Source organism: Triticum aestivum, chromosome 2B (assembly GCF_018294505.1).
Source record: "Triticum aestivum cultivar Chinese Spring chromosome 2B, IWGSC CS RefSeq v2.1, whole genome shotgun sequence".
Lineage (NCBI taxonomy): Eukaryota > Viridiplantae > Streptophyta > Magnoliopsida > Poales > Poaceae > Triticum > Triticum aestivum.
The window spans coordinates 104,995,435-105,013,140 of NC_057798.1; the positions used below are offsets into that span (position 1 = coordinate 104,995,435).

The 17,706-nt window shown below is 47.9% G+C and overlaps 2 protein-coding genes across 2 annotated transcripts; both read left to right on the plus strand.

Annotated features, from left to right (window-relative positions):
- The first annotated feature begins 2,866 nt into the window (after nt 1–2,866).
- On the plus strand, nt 2,867–3,606 carry LOC123040664 (uncharacterized). The gene has a single exon (XM_044463441.1). It carries the CDS (start codon nt 2,952–2,954, stop codon nt 3,324–3,326), a length of 375 nt encoding a protein of 124 aa, XP_044319376.1. The 5' UTR covers nt 2,867–2,951; the 3' UTR covers nt 3,327–3,606.
- Nucleotides 3,607–12,480: 8,874 nt separating this feature from the next.
- LOC123040665 (uncharacterized) lies at nt 12,481–13,014 on the plus strand. Its single transcript, XM_044463442.1, has one exon. It carries the CDS (start codon nt 12,640–12,642, stop codon nt 13,012–13,014), a length of 375 nt encoding a protein of 124 aa, XP_044319377.1. The 5' UTR covers nt 12,481–12,639.
- The last annotated feature ends 4,692 nt before the right edge of the window (nt 13,015–17,706 follow it).

Genomic DNA, 17,706 nt, shown 5'->3' on the forward strand with positions numbered 1-17,706 from the left:
TAGGTTCCTTGTTATGGAACCGGCCCACTAGGGTTCAAGTCTAGGACTTGGCAGTGGTGCTTGAATTTTTCTGTTCAGTATTTCCGATGATGTCCGTTCAATGGAAGGAGACGTTCCTGTCTACTACGAGGAGTCTGTGGTGACTTCGACGGGGCACACCCACCAACATGTTGTTGCCAGCTATCATAACGATCGAAAATTTGGACTCTCATTCATCGGGTTCCTCGGAACCTAGGAGAACCTTGACGATAGGTTTTCTAACAACTCCGTAAATAATTCTAACTCAGATATTTCTAAGAATCACCTTCAATACGAGAGCTAGAAATCTTGTCTAAAAGAAGATTTCTAGTCCTTCACTGACAAGTCTAGATAGGTTCGACTGAGCACACATGAAGACTTTCTGTCCTGCTTCACTTTGAGGCCCCTTAATAGTACATTTTGCATATGACTCCAAAAAGAATAAAGGATAGTGACAAAGAATTACACTTCTTCAAATTTCTCTGCAAAGGGAAAATCAGATTCTTGAATGTTACCACAACCTTTTTAGGGGTCATAGCCAAATTCCTAGTGACTTTCACTTGTGTATACTCACAAACACATTTGTCCTTTAACCATTCTGCCATTAATCATTCAAACCCCGTAAGAGGGCACTAGATGCACTTACAACTCATAAAGCAGTTCATGCGATGGTGTTGTGGCAAATCTAGCTAGTCGTGGCAGGTGTTTGTCTTTCGTACTTCCTCGTGTTGCTTCGAAGTTGGCGACAAGGTGAAGTGTACCCATGGTGTCGTGTGTGGGGATTTCTAAGGGTTCTTTTGCAATTTTACATTTTTCAGATCATTTTATACTTTCTTGGAAAAGGCATCTTATATCTGATAAAATCAAAGGAAACAATGGCGAGTGCAAAAGAAAAATAACAAGACACAAAACGACTAGCAAAAAAGGTTGCATCAAAAGATCATATTGGCCATCATCCTTCTTCATTTGTACGCCGTCCTTTATTTTTATTTTTTTGAATCAGCAGTAGGAGAAAGGGGCACATGCAAACTCCCTCAAACCAAGCTTTTGAAGACCGTAGTAGTCATTCATCATTAGAAACAAAATCTAATAACTGCTAAAGGAACATCAGTTGAGGCCTCACTCTATGCAGCTTTCAAGGTTGAAAAAGCCGGATCATGCCACACAACAAAACGAAAGAAGAGCTCGAAGTCGTTGCACCACCAAGAGCCAATCAACTCCTTCCATTAACTGATACACCAATTATCAAGATCCAAAGAGAACCAATAGATCTAGCAACCCCCTCACAGGCCCCTTGTCAACTCTGAATCAGACATCGTCAAAGGTGGAGAGAAGTCATCAAAGAGACTTTACTCCAACACGCCATCATCGCCGCCACCTCACCGATGGCCCCAAAAATTCTAATGGAAACAAAGATCTACAAGAAGTAAGAAAAACAAAAGGGCGTGTTCCACTCCTCTGACCGTCAGACGGAAGAGAGGAGGGGGGCCAAGGCGGTGGTGTGGAGGGTACCATGGGTGGCATGGCAGCTAGGGCTACGAGTCTTGTATACCCTTGCTCTCTAACGCATTAGTGCATCAAAAATGCTACATCAACGTAAAACTCTACGAAGCCTTACATAATCTCTCTATAACTTATCTCTCCGGCCCCCCTATTTCAACTGGGTGGGCCCCCCTCCCTAATCTCCTCCAAACAACAATTGTTATCTCAGCTCCTACGTTAATTACGTAACAGCACTTACGTAGATGTAGCATTGCTGTTAGTGCATTATGATGTTTTTTACATTCCTTGGAAAAGAAAATTACTTTCTCTGTCCATAATGTAAAACATTTTTTGTAGTGTCAAAAAACGTCTTACGTTATGAGACAGAGGAAGTAAAACTTATGTCCCATGACCTAGACAGAAAGCTCTGAATTTGCACCGGACATTGTCGTTCTAAAATCGCATGTCCTGCTGCTCTGAATTTGCACACGACATTATTGCCAATCCGCACAGTAGCCAGAATAGGCTTCAGGCTTGGGAAATCGCCAGCCCCTCGTACGTAACCGCCCTCCTGCCCCAAATTTAGGCTCGGCGAACCCTCTTCCCTCATAAAGCACCGCCCCCTTGCACATGCGACCGTCGTCCGTCCGCACGTCGTCCCTCCCGCGTTCCGACCTCCGTCCGCGCGCCCCCGAGAGGCGTCCTCTTCGCCGAGAAATGCCGGCGAGGAGGGTGGCCATCGACCTGCTCCGGAACGCCTCCCGCGAGGCCTTCCAGGCGGCCGTCTCCACCATGCTGAAGCCGGCCACCAACAAGCCCCTCCACCACGACCACCGGTGAAGAGGCAGGCAACCAGCGCGGCGATCGGGCTCGCTCTCGGAACAACACACCCGCTTCGCCTCGCAGCAAGCAACCCAGCAACCGCGTACGTGCGCACGCACGCACGGGGCGGCATGCAACGCGACGTGTCTCCACCCACTACGTACTTTCCTCCTGCGATCGATCCATGGCTCCGGATTGGACGGGCGCCGTGTCTTCGGTAGACGAAGCTCCTTCGTCGTCATATTCTATGTGTGTGCGTTTGGCTCCACTGTACGTCACTCCCGTGTACTACAATGTAAAACGTGAAGACGTACGTAGTGTACCATACATATACATGGATAATATATCTCCAATGGCAAGGAGGAGCCATACACCTCGTCAGCAATGTGTAGCCTCTGAGCCCGGTCAAGGTCGCCGGCCCTCGCCGGTATCGTCTCGCTGTCACTTCCAAATATACAATGCGCGCCGAGCGAACGACCGCAGTTGGGAACGTGGGAGTGGGATCGATAAGAATCGGCGATGCGCCGCGGGTCAATGGCAGGGCCGAACGAGCCAACGAGCGTAGCGCCATTTGCAGCCGGCTAGCTCTGGACGTACCGGAGGCCGGAAGCCGGTCGCCGGAGCGAGCGATGATGTCGGATCAGAGAGGGGAGTGGGAGGACTACCGGACGCCGCACGGGCTGCTGATGGCGGTGGTGATGGGGGCGGTGGTGGCGGGGCCGCTGTTCGTCCTGGACGGCGGCGAGGCGGTGCGCGAGGCCCTGTCGGAGCTCCTCGGGCCCGTGGGGCTCCCGCTGCTCCCCCTCGGCCTCGTCCTCGTCATCCGCGTCCTCTCCTCCGGCCTCCGGCTCGTCGACGTCTTCGGCTTCGCCCTGGGAGAGTCGCTCGACGCCGCCTACCGCTCCGGGCGGGGATCGCCGGTGGGGGTCGTGCTCGCGCTGATGTTCTTCCTGCTCGCGGTGTACTACAGGTCGTGGTCGCCGTTCGGCGGCGACGACGAGTAGCTGCCGTGGGCTGTGGCCGGTGAGATCGGGCGTACGGTGCGGGTTTGCATGTGTGATGCATGTGCGATCGGCAGCCTGCTGCTTAGTTGTAAATTTGTAATCGGCAAAAATAACATTGAGCCTCTTTGATTCAAAGAATTTTTAGAGGGTTCTAATCCTAGGCATGTTTTCTACCTGAGTTCTTGGATTCATAGGATTGCAAACCACATGAAATTTTTGTTAAGATTTATTTGTAGTTTTGTACTAGGTTTAATACTCCCTTAGTTCCATATTAATTGCCGCTGATTTAGTAGTAGCAAAATTTCCATCCACCTTAACCTCTTGAAAAACAATTCTACGTCCTTCCTGCACGCAATCAAACAGCCATTCATTCTTGTGTTTGGGGATCCTGCAAATCAAAGAGGCCCTTCGTTTGCTGGAACTGGAAGTGTTGAACATGAATTAAGTCTGTGGTACCTGCTCTGATGGTGAGTCTGTGCTGTTCCAGCTAAACATGTATTTCTTGGTTTATTTACCCATGGAATGAAAGCAATGTTCCACAGAATCCCAGCAAAGACCATTTTTCTCTCGCTGAATGTTTGTTAACGCTGCCAACAGATGGAAACGGAAGACAAGCTTCTTTCTGCTGATCCCTTATTAAAGGGGGGCTGCTACGCGCGTAAAAGATCCGTCGGATCTGACACGGATCTAGCGGGGTGAATGTCCTTTCTCTACTTTGCAACAGGAATCTTGTTGCAGAAACATTTGTAACAGAGGTTGTGTTGCGGAATTTTTGTGCAACATAGATTGTATTGCGGAATTTTTTTTGCAACCGAAGTTGTGTTGCGGATTTTTTTACAACAAAGGTCTTGTTGCTGATTTTTTTTGCAACAGCAGTGATGTTGCAAAAGTGGATGGCGCCTTGCCGTCGTCGGTGTCGAGTGAAGGTCGTCTTCTTCATCACTCGGTACCAACAGGAGCGGGCATCGTCGATCGAGAAGGAGGAGAGAGAGTCGGTGGTGGTGGAGGCGGCCGACGACCACGTCGGGGGAGCACATGCTTGCCGGCATCAGCGACGGCACAACGGGGGTGCTCGCGGCGTCCAGCGCCTTGTCTGGATGAAGGAGAGACTAGGGAGGAGGAGAGAGGGTGGATGGTGGTGGAGGCGGCCGATGACCGTGACGGTGGAGCGCGTGCTCGCCGGCATCAGCGGTGGCGCAGCGAGGGTGCTAGATGTCGGCGCGGCTGCCAGCGCTTGGTCTAGATGAAGGTGAGATGCGAGAGAAAGATGAGATTATAGTGGGTAACGAACCGGATTTGGTCGTTGTTTCAGGAAGGTGGAACGTGTGAGACCCACAAGGCACGTGTCATGCGCACAAGACTGCACAAGACTGCGGATGGGAATTGCATGATCGGCTGGCTGGGTGATCTCAATTAGTTCCCCTTATTAACGCATCCCCCAAACTCTTGTATTTCAACTTATGTACGTATTTTGAACTAAACATCGATGGCAATTTAACACAAGAAGGTGGAGTAAGTATCAGCGATGTCAATGGCTTTAGGCCGGAGTTAGCCTCGCCCGACCTCGGAGAAAAGATGGCAGTGAGGGTGCGTGCGTGCGTGTGGGCGCGGGAGGGGGGGTCATAGTGGTGCCGGGGCTAGCCGTGGCAGGAAAACTTCCTTTGTGCTGAGATACAGAGGTAGCAGCCAAGGCCATGGCAGGACTCCACAGCTTCTTGTGGCTCCCCATCAGCCTTATTATCCCCCCATCCCCCCCTCAACCCAAGCGATGGATATTGTGGGAGCCCGGTCAAGGTCGCCGGCCCTCGCCGGTATCTTCTCGCTGTTACTTCCAAATATGGGTCAATAGCTCCTGTGCGACATCTTTGAGGTGCAATGGAAGGAGTGTGACGTAGTTGACGAAAATAGTTGTAGTGCTACGTTTCAGAAGCCCAAATAGCCAAGGCCCACTCGAGCGATTAAACTGGTCATCAACGAGAGTGAGGTTATGTTTAAGACATGTGGGTCCTACTTGGCAGTGCATCTAGTTACGGGCCCCACTTGGCAGTGCATCAGGTGAAACGTGTCCCCGTGCCTGTTTGAACGTGTACCCCTGTCTGAACCCGTTGCTCCCACCCCCCTCCTCTTTGTTCTCGGCGGTGAGCTGGCGATGGCGCCGGAGATTTTGTTCTCGGTGATAGCAGCGCGGAGCTTTCATTCTCGGCGATGGCGGCGGCTGTGGTGAGTGAATCTAGAACCCTGTCCCTTTCCCCTCCGTGTCGAGCTAGATCTCACCGCATCGCCTTTGTTTCCCTCTGTTTTTGGTGTTTTTGGTCGATTTGATCCAGATTTGGGTGGGTGGGAGGGTGCTGACCGTGATGGAGCCGCCAGAGACAACAACATCGACTAGGTAATCCCTTAATGTGCATATCAATTTGTGCCTCGTCTTCTTCCGCTAGCTCACCTCACACGGCCCCGCCATCGACAAACAGGGGGATGGTGCTCGGACGTTTGAATTCTCTGTGGAATTCCATCCTTCTAAGTCAAAGCTAGGTGATGGTAGCATGTGGGACATAGAGAGAGATACAATTGTGAAGTGGGAGACTGATTTTGCAGAGATTGATCCACAAGAACTACAGAGCATGGAAGAGAAGACCGTGAAGAATGTGGTGGAAAAAATTGGGGAGAGCATTTTTTGGGGTCCAGAGCAAGAGGTAGCATTGTTACGGTTTGATAATTGGAAATGAGAGTATGTGAGAGTTGAGGATGGTGAAGAGATGGTTGATGAAATCGATCGACAAGATGGTTGGACAACGAAACAGACTATGTTCCATGCAGAGCTTGTTGATCTGAAATCAGATTCTAAGGTTGGATATGTGCCCTCAAAGTTAGCTTCACAGATGGTAGATGATGATTGGGCTTCAGAGAGGCAGATAATGCCCATTTGTACAGGGGAAGTGACAGTATTACCTGAGGGGGTGATGCAGAAGAGGGCTCTGATGGTGTTGCAAGGGTTGTTTCTGTTGATTGGAATTCAGTATAATTAAATGACCCAACTGATTTAGTTATTGCACCAATGGATGACACTGAGATGGCCAAAAAAAATTGGCATTCTAGTAGCTGATGAAGATAAGGAGGAGAAGAATGGTGAATCTAGTATGCCTACTAATATTGATGCTAACAGAGATAGAACTGAAGATGTGGATGGACAACTGATGGAAGATGCTGCATATGATGTAGATGATGCACATAATGATGAGTTGGTAAATGTGTATGACAAGGAAAACCATGTTATTGCAGTGGGGAAGTTTTTCCCAAACATGGATGAGTTTAGGATGTGTTTCAAGACTTATGCAGTCAAACATGAGTTTGATGCCAAGACTAAGTGGACTGATAGAAAGAAGTTTTATGCAAGATGTAGAGGTTTTGATGGAAGTGTCAAGCCTTGCAAGTGGTACATATCTCCTAGACGCCAACCTGATGGAAGTACCATTAGGGTGAATCAAATCCCACACCAACATACTTGTATTACAAGTTCAGAGAGAGTATCAACCATGACATCACAACTTTGGATTGCAAAAAAGATCACTCATATTTTAGCCAAGAAACCAAACACTACTGCAAAGAAACTTAAAGTAGACTTGGAAAAGCAATACCCCATTAAGGTGAAGTATAACACGGCGTGGAAGGAAAAACAAAGGGCAATGAAACAATTATATGGTGACTGGGCAAATACTTTTAGGATGCTTTATAATTTCAAAGCAGAGGTGGAGAAGAGGTCACCTGGCAGTGTTGTGGAGATAGATACTGAGGTAACAGAGGATGGAAGAGTCCTTTTCTCTAAGTTTTTTTATGGCTTTAAAGCCTTGCATTGGTGGCTTCAAGGCAAGGTGTCATCCATATTTGAGCATGGACTCATCATTTTTGAATGACAAGTGGAATGGTCACTTGGCAGCTTGCAATGCTTCGGATGGACACAATTGGATGTTCCCTGTTGCTATTGGCTTATTCAGTCAGAGACAGAGGTCTCGTGGACATGGTTCATGATGCAGTTGAAAAGATGCACAGGGCCAGTGTCACCTTTGGCAGTCCACATAGATGCATGCAGGGCTAGAAAAGGCAGTGAAGAATGTTTTCCCCCATTGTGAGCAGAGGGAGTGCTTCGGCCATATGTGGATGAATTTGATCAAAAAATCAGAGGGGAAGAATTTGGTCGCATGTGGCCAGCAACAAGATCTTACACTAAACAGACACATTCATATCATCTTGGTAAGATAATGACAGCATGCCCTGAGTTTGGTCCATGGGTGAACACCTACCTTCTCTATTATGGTATAGGTCAGGATTTAACACAGCCATTAAGTGTGATCATATCAGCAACAACTTGGCAGAAAGTTTTAGCAACAAGGTGAAGCAGTTAAAAAATTTGCATGTGCATGACATGGTTGACCAAATCAGGATCATGATCATACGCTTGTGGAAATTGAGAAGAAAGATTGGTGATTTTCTACAAGGGGATAAGCTTCCTGCAGTGGTACAACAGATGGTCAACAGGAGCAGAAATCTTACACATTTATCTATTGAAAAATCTTTTGTGTGGGGTGTTGAAGTTAGAGATACCAAAACTGGTAGAAGGCATATTGTTAGCACTAAAATGCATGATTGCACTTGTTTGGAGTGGCAACACACTGGGAAACCATGTGATCATGTCATACTTTTCTTGGCCTCCCGACCGAAGATAAACATGCACCCATATTTGCACGAATATTACTCAATATCAAGATTCAAGGCTGCATATGCAACTCCAATTCCAGCACTTACATATCAGTCTCAGTGGCCTGAAGTGGAAATTGAATTTTCCATGTGTCCTCCCCTAACAAAAAGAATGCTGGCAGGCCTAAAGAGAGTAGATTCAAGGCATGGTTTGAGAAATGTGGGAGTAGTAAAAAGGGCAAGGAAAAGAAGGATGCAAAGCCAAAAAGGTCCCAAAAAGGTAACAAAAATAGATGCAAGTCGTGCCAGGAACTTGGGCATCGAGTTGGATCTCCCAAATGTTTTTACACTCCTGAAAGGCCAAAGTATGTGGGCATATGTCTGCATTGTTTACTATTTTGTTGCATTTTTCAATTACTAACCAGTTGACATGCTTTATCTTTTTAGGAGGAAGCGTGCAGGTGAGCCCCTTGTTGTTGAAGAGTGATGGCCAAATAAAAAAGGCAAGAGGCAATGGTTGTATAAGAAAGAGAAGTTTTGGTGAAACAATACACATTCAACAAGACTTGGATGGTGTGGTGTAAAATGAGCCAGACTTGGATGTGTTGTTGCAAGATGAGCAAGATTTTGATGTTCTGGTGCCAACTGAAGATATGGGTACCTCTGAAGATATTCTAGCTGATGTTGTGCAAGCTGAGCCTATGTTGGAAGTTGAGTTGCCAACTTAAGATATTCCAGCTGATGTGGTGCCAACTGAGGCTATATTGGAAGTTGTGTTGCTAACTAGTAATATTGGGTCCGATGATACTGCAACTGTTGTGGTGCGAAATGAAGCTGCTATTCCAGGCAGTCCAGTGAGGAAAATCAAGAGATTGAGTTAACTGGGTGTTGTACAATCAAAAACAAGCATTGGTAAAAAGAAGAAGAAGAAATCGAGTGTTAGGAAGAAGCAGAAGTGAAAATTTGTTAAAACTTGTGTATTGCTATTATGTTGTAGTAATAAAACCTTGCCTGAATTTATGTAATGGTGTTTTTACTTTGATATGATGTGTATTTGTGTAATACTATTTAGGTTTGAGCCAAAATTCAAATTTGAAGTTATTTGGTCTGTGGTATTGGTGTTACAATGATTTTTGGACTATTATGCTTGTTAGTTGATTAATGGGAGCACTTTTATTATGTGAAACTCTGGACATGAAAATGTGCTCCACATGAGCTCCAAAACCCCTCCAAAGCTAGGGAAAACAGACCCATTTGTAAGCAAGTTTTTTTTTACCTTCTCTAAATGAGCCAAAAAAGGAAACTTGAGATCTAGTGTGTGTATATAAGGGTTCTTCCTGATATTGGATCGTTTCGATCAAGTAATACATGTTTAACACTAAACCCTAGCTCACTTCTCTTCAAAACCCTACAACCTCGTTCTTGATAGCCATCTTTTGTGAAGGTTTTTTCATGAAAATATCTGTAGTCCAAGTTTCTTATTTTTCCTAAATACTTAGTCACATAGAACGATAGCCCACACAAGTTCTATATTTTTTTGATTTTTTTTGAATTAGTTATGCTCAACCCTAACTGTTAAAAACCTCTCAAAACCCCTCAAAACTGCATCAAAACCCCGCACTCCTCTGGGCCATTGGATCGCTGTGAATGGACGGTCTGGATCGGGCACTAGGGCTACGTTAGCGATCCACGGGCTGCACTCTGATTGGATGATTCGAAGATGCTGAATATTATAACACGCAACATTCTCAACCATTGGATGGATGTGAACATAAGCAACGGTCTAGATCAGGAGCCATGCCACAGATCCGCGGGCTGCGCTTTCGTTGGCTGGTCGTTTTAGCCCATTTTTTACGTTGGGTAAGACTGAGTAGGCCTGCCATGTGTTGTTGGGCTTAATTAAAGCGACCCACCCGTTGGACCGATGGACACCACGCTGCATTTGAATAGGCCTGAAAAGAATGCATGCGCGCGCAGCCCTGCCGCGGACGCCCTCGCAGCGTTCTACGTTGCATGCATGGCATCGAGCACGCCCGTCGACACCCTCATCGCATTATGGCTATTACGCATTCTAGATGGGTCTAGATGCCCGACCATCGCTAGCTGCTGCATGCATGGCATCGAGCTCATCTCTCGACACGTTCTTAATTGCTAGAGTGCTACGCGGGCCGTTGGCATTACTACCACAATGCATGCGCGTGTACACATGGGTTGGCTCGGGTGTGATGCCACATTTGCCCGTTTCCCATGCCATTACGAGGGAGAGGAAAACAAAATGTTAAAACGGTGCACCTCAGCTATTTAAGCACACCCAAGCCTACATCTTCCTCTGACTCTCCTTCATCTCCCATCTTCACCACAAGCTGTCCGAGCCGTCCCAAGATCCACTCGCAGCAAGCAAGATGCAGTTCACCGGGGCTACCTACCGTGTGCCGCCCACCTTCCCCGAGAGGCTCTACCCTGCCGGAGTCCGGGTGGAGAAAACCCTAGGGTGTGGGCGATCTCGAGGTGGAGGGGGGCAAGGGGGCTAACTGAGTTCTTCCTCTCCTCCGGCTACCACCACCTCCCGAGGGGCTCCCCGGTTATGTTCCGAGTCGAAGAGGTCAGTAACAATGGCTATCCTATCGGGCTCATCGTGAGGTTCACCAACCCCTTCGACGCCTACTACCTCCCCGGCCATGTTTTTTAGTGTGGATGCGAGTTCATTGCATTCACCATGTACAACATCTTCACCGACTTCAAGAGCGCCTTCCCCGCCGTCGAGCGCATGCACACCCTCCTGTAGCCCACCGACGACGACGAGTGAAGGAGTCAACCATGGAGGAGAGGAGTTGGCCTTGGAGCAAGCAAGCCGGTGGTGTTTTATCTTATCTAGGGTGTCGTTTTATTATTGTCGTGTTGGGTTGAACTATGAACTATCTATATAAGTTGTAATGGTACTATGTATGTCGTGCTTGGGTTTATCTATATTAGTTGTAATGTGGTACTATCTAGCTCATGAAATACTACTACTTATGCTACTATATTGTGATGTGTTCTATCTGGGTTTTTTCTATCTAGTTGATATTTGTCAGTTGATATATATTATGCTTGATGTTCTATCTAGTTGATCCATGTGTTACTAATAAAAGGTAGATTTCACTATGGACATGCAAGTGTATGGGTATCCAAAAATTTTTGCAAAAAAATTTCATATCTTGATGTACTGCATGCGTGCATGCATGTATCTAGGCCGTGGCTAATAGGGTCACCCTAGCTAGTAGGTGTATGGTGCAAAAAAAATCTGGATCTGCGACCATGGACATGCAACTAGGACATGCAACCATGGACATGCAACTAATTTAGTTCATGCAAATAATTATAAGATTAACTCAAACGCTCAAAATAAATATTTTTGAGCTCCTAAAAATATTGGTTTGAATTTTACCTCTGGGCAATATTTTCAGAGCAAAACATGAACATTTTCTTCGACCTATTTGAAGCGAATTTTAACTTGATCATTTCCAATAATGATTTTTGAGGCTTTCATACATCCCCATTTTTATGCATGAACTTTTCCACTATTGTTTTCTTCAATTCACACTTCACTTCAGCACTGTCCATCATCGGATCGGCTCTCTGTCCACCAAATGTGGGGCGTGTTTCACACAAGCTGCCCCCAAAAATTGAAATTGAGCTCTTGTGTTGAAGCCTGCATTTTCAACCTCTCAACGTACTCATCGAGGCACTCAAAATGTCCACATTTCTTCAGAACCTTAAAAACAGGGTAAAGAGGGGTTGACAGCGGCATGAACCCTAGATCAGATCCACCGCCCAAATTCGACGGAAAAAGAAAGAAATCGGGATAATTTAGATAAGCTGCTTGGTGCGGTACACGGATCTAACCTGCCCCGACTGTGGCTTGCTCAAGCATTTGACGAACTCGCGCCCATGATTGTCATTTTCCTCCTTCACACAAGTCAAACGCTTCAGAGGCTCCATGCGCGGGCAATCGGGGCATCTTGTCAACGGCACTGGACCGTACTGTGGCCATGATTGGTGGGAGGCCGAAGTTGGGCTAGACATCACTCGCCGACGGTGCGCTTCGTTGCCGGAGAGAGGAAGAACAAGGTCGGGGGAAGGGGAAAGGGGAATGGCAGGCAATGGGGGGTGGGCTGGCTCGGGTCGGGGCACGCTGATGAGTACGGGCATGCTTATGTGGATAAGTTGTGGGTCCCGCACGCATGTGAGTAAGTGGTAGGTCCCACATTCATGTGGATAACTGATGGGTCCCGCATGTCATAACTCAAACCACTAACCCCTTGTGTTTTGCATTTCATGGTTAAACAGGGCCATGTCGTATTGGAACTATAGTTGTCTGCAAATACGTCGTCCTAGAGCTATTTTCGTCAACTACGTCGCACTCCATCCAATTCATCTCAAAGGTGTCTCACCGGAACTATTGACCCTCCAAACATACAATGCGCGCCGAACGAACGACCGCAGTTGGGAACGTGGGAGTGGGATCGATAAGAATCGGCGATGTGCCGCGGGTCAATGGCAGGGCCGAACGAGCCAACGAGCGTAGCGCCATTCGCAGCCGGCTAGCGAGCTCGGGACGGACCGGAGACCGGAGCGAGCGATGATGCCGGAGAGGAGAGGGGAGTGGGACGACTACCGGACGCCGCACGGGTTGCTGATGGCGGTGGTGATGGGGGCGGTGGTGGCGGGGCCGCTGTTCGTCCTGGACGGCGGCGAGGCGGTGCGCGAGGCCCTGTCGGAGCTCCTCGGGCCCGTGGGGCTCCCGCTGCTCCCCCTCGGCCTCGTCCTCGTCATCCGCGTCCTCTCCTCCGGCCTCCGGCTCGTCGACGTCTTCGGCTTCGCCGTGGGAGAGTCGCTCGACGCCGCCTACCGCTCCGGGCGGGGGTCGCCGGTGGGGGTCGTGCTCGCCCTGATGTTCTTCCTGCTCGCGGTGTACTACAGGTCGTGGTCGCCGTTCGGCGGCGACGACGAGTAGCTGCCGTTGGCTGTGGCCGGTGAGATCGGGCGTACGGTGCGGGTTTGCATGTGTGATGCATGTGCTCGATCGGCGGCCTGCTGCTTAGTTGTAAACTTGTAATTGGCCAAAATAACTCTTGAGCCTCTTTGATTCGAAGAATTTTTAGAGGGTTCTGATCCGTACGCATGTTCTCTACACGAGTTCTTGGATTCATAGGATTGCAAACCATACAATTTTTTCCGGTTGTTTTATTTGTCGGTTTTATAGCCAAAAAAAATTCGGTTGTTGTAAGTTTTATTTATAGCAAAACTTCCATCCGCCTTAAGCTCTTGAAAACGAATTCTACGTCTTTCATGTACGAAATCAAACAGCCATTCATTTCGGTGTTTGAGTGCACATCAAAGAGGCCATTTATTTGCCGGATGCGTTGAAACATCAATTAATTTTCTGTGGTAGCTGCTCTGATGGTGAGTCTGTTGTTCCAGCTAAACATGTATTTCCTGGTTTATTTACCCTTGGAACGAAAGCAATGTTGGGAAGAATCCAAACAGACACCATTTTTTTCTTTTCTTACTGACTGCTTGTAAACTCTGCCAAACAGATGGAAACGGAAGACGAAGCTTCTTTCAGCTAGCCTCTTAAAGCCGTCCCACAAACTCTTGTATTTTAACTTATGTATACAACTAGCAAAACATGCTCGTGCGTTGCAACGGAAGAAAAAAAAAATGTCCTTGCCCTTCAACACGACGTCCCACTTGTATTGTCGGGCATCCTCCTTCCCGCCGTAGCCTCGACGTGCTCATGATCATAATCTGAAGGGATGATCTCAGCCACCGCACGATACACCTGTCGTTGACTCTAATGGGACTGAACATTTTAAAACCCAATGCTGCTCCATGAATACCTATATTGCATAGAAGTTAGAATAATTCAGAAGGATACTAACGAACCAAATATTTGCTTAGACGCCTTGCAATTTTAACAGGGTGCAATTTTCAGATTAGATGCTATCAACTACGCAACAATTGAAACGACCAATAACAGCGTGCATTTATCCATTATGGAAAATAAGTAAGAACTATCATGCATGTTTATAGTTTCATCTAAACCAGTCTCAAGATATGTAGTGTATTCTAAAAGCTCGTTGTGTTTTTCTTTTCTTTTTTCTTTGCGGAGCAAGCTCATTGAGCTTGGTAAACTGTTTTCGCAAAAGCATAAACCAGAGGCGTATCTGGTCTTACCTCCCCCTCGGCAAATTAGTATTATGTAATATTTGTAGTTAATCCTATTTTTTGCAATTAATCCTAGAATTCTTATAAATCTTTGCTGTGAATTTTTATAGTCAATACTTCATTATCTTTACGGGGAAAAAATGCATAGTACAACTTCCATAAAAACAAAAGAAAACAGGAGATCATGAGCACATCAGACAAACCGAGCAGGTGCTTCAGCTTGAACGACATCTTCTTTGTCGATCTACCTTTGGTCCTGCAAGAATTGAGCTATCATAACAACAAAAGGACATAACTCTTTTACGCAATTGAGCAGGTAATCCTGCAAGAATTTGTCCACGTTCCAAAGAATATTCTGGAATGGAACAAATGCTTTATTGCGGCTATAAAGTTCTGTAACCTGCAAGCCCTGACCAGAATACAGATCCCTTCCCGACGCACGTACAACATGTGCATATGTACATGAACGTATGGGACCCAGGGCAGCCTCGGAGTCCTATGCCCTGTGCTCGTTGGTAGCGTCAACGAGGCCCATGTACAGGTCTGAGTGCCCAGTGTCGTACCTCAGCGCGACGAACCGCCGCCAATTCTCACCGTTGAACATGTTCTGGTTCCTGCGCAGGTACCTGAACGCGCACAGCCCAGCGGGTTCGGCGGTAGCGGCCACCTGCACGAACGCCTGTCCGTCGTACAGCTCTAGCGCATTATCGTCAGCAAGCTCCATGCGCTCCGCTGCGCCGCGGCCCTCAGGCGAACAGCGCCGGCGTGGCCCGAGTGCTGCCTTTTCTTCATTAGCTTGCACGTGAGATTGAGCACGGCGTGGTGCCTTGCCAGCATCCAAGCGATGGGCTGATTTTTGTGATGCTGCTTAGAGCATCGCCAACGGCCGCGCTTCGCGCCGCGCGCAAAAAACCTATTTGCTGCGCGCGTTTCGGCTGGTTTAGCGCGGCCGCCAGCGCTGGCTTCAGCAGCCGCGCTATAATGCAACACGCGCGCCGCTCCAGCAGCGCGTAAAAATACAGCGCGCGCAGCACGCATAAACCACATATACATTTCGAAAAAGAGAAGCAAAAATGATCAAACAAACAAAATAAATCAACAATAAATAGTTCAATTTCGTTATCATTACAACTCAAACAAATAGTTTATCGTTCAGTACAACAAATAATGCAATAAATACAACAAATAGTTCATGAACAATACAATGTCGAATGCAGAAATCATGCTCTTTGTCGTCCATGCCATGCCCACCACTCTTCAATCAGATCATTCTGAAATTCATTGTGCGTTGCGGGACGCCGAATGGCATGATAGGAGGCAATAAAACGGGTTACCCTTTCAGCCCTTCGTCGCACTCGCACGGGATGTCCCAAGAGCTCATACTGTGAGTAGTCTAAATCTTGGCCACGCTCATTCTCGATGATCATGTTGTGCATGATCACACAAGCGTGCATGATGTACCAAAGCATTTTTTTTGATCCCAAAATCTAGCCGGTCCTCTCACAATAGCAAATTGGGCTTGCAAAATCCCAAATGCTCTCTCCACATCTTTTCTAGCCACCGCCTGAGCATTGTGGAAATCAAGATTTTTCTTACCTTCCGGCTTTTTCAACGGCTTCACGAAGGTTTGCCACTTTGGATAGATGCCATCCGCTAGATAATAGCCATAGTTGTACGTACGGCCATTTGCTACAAACTGCACCGGTGGAAACTCACCGTTTGCAATCTTATTCATCAGTGGTGACCGGTTGACAACATTGATGTCATTCAAAGATCCAGGCATTCCAAAGAATGCATGCCAAATCCAAGTCTCCTGATCGGCCACCGCTTCAAGGATTATAGTAGAACCCTTTTTTTGGCCGTGGAATTGCCCATGCCATGCCTTTGGATAATTCTTCCAACTCCAACGCATGCAATCTATTGAGCCAAGCATGCCAGGAAAGCAGCGCGCTTTGTTCATCGCCAATAGCCTTGCGGCGTCTTCAGCAGTGGGAGATCTCAAATACTCCTCGCCAAACACTTACACAATTCCCACTGCAAAGCGCTTGACACACATGATGGCTTGGCTCTCACCCATAGCCAAGTGATCATCAACTAGATCAGCCGGGATACCGTATGCCAACATACGCAAAGCGGCTGTCACCTTCAGAAAGGTGCTATGCCCGAGCTCTCCGGCGGCATTCCTCCTTTGCTGGAAAAATCGGTCATGGCTCGCTAGTTTCTCTGCAATGCGCCTGAACCAGTCGGTGCTCATCCTAAACCGGCGACGAAAATACGACTCCGGGTATGTGGGATTCTCCACAAAATTGTTCTTCATCAATCCTATCTCTCCAAATTTTCTCCCGACCCATAACCGAACCACCGTGCTTCGGTTTTTTATTGATATGCCTAGCTATGATCATTGCAAGATCCTCCTCCTCTTCCATATCAAATTCTTCTTCGGAAGAATCATACGACGAACTCATCTACAATGTTCAATACTATACTATAAAAACTACAATTCAAAACATGCACCAAATTCATGAAGTTTGGGCAATACATACCTTGCAGGCGTTTTGTCGAATACCTTGCGGGCGCGGCGCGGCAGCGAGCGCTCGGGCGCTGTTCCTCGGACGACGGAGGTGCGGGAGGGCCGGCGGGACCAGGAGGGGATGGGGCGGAAGCACGGCAGCGCGGGGATAGGCTGGGGAAGCGCCTGAACGGTCGCCGAGGGGAGGGGGCGAACGGATGGGGGTGAAAGTGGGAGAGGAAGTGGGAGAGCGAGCGCTCGAGTGTGCCGCGCGGGATAGTGCTTCCGACCGCGCGCCCAACTCGTTATAGCGCGCGCGCCGTTTTTGCGCGCCCGCTGGAGCGACCCGCCATGTTGCGCGCGCGCTAAAACGGCCTAATTTGCGGCGCGGCGCTAGTTTAGCGCGGCTGTTGGTGATGCTCTTATTATAGTGCCCCTCCGACCTCCGTAAGCTCGGCGGCGTGGGAGCGGGTCCTACCTCTCTTTGAAAGGGACCAATTGCCGTTTGAGCTTGACCGTTTTTACTCCGCGAACTTGGATGGCATCGATCATAGGCGTCACCTCCATCATCATCTTCAGTCGTCTCCCTAAGCTGGTTGTTTGTTTGATTTTAAGTCTTAGTAAACCATCTCCTCATAAAACTCCTTGGTCCTTGATCTGCATCTTGGAGATCAATCTCTATTGGCCTCCGCCGTCTATCTCACCTCCACCCGTTCGACAAGAATCTCATCGTCCGTTCACCAAAAATCTCATCTCATCCTACAAAGTTGTCCTATTGCCGATCTGCTGCTTGCCTCCTTGAAGACCATGGAGTTCGATTTGGCGTCATCCATCTCATCCTTCTCTAGAGTCATGTTTTCCCTCTTCCTCCTAGGCGTAACCTAGCCCTCGATTAGGTTTATGAGACACAAATACGAAGGAATCATGTATCCAGGGCCGTCGACGGCGAACAGCACCAACCGGCAATAA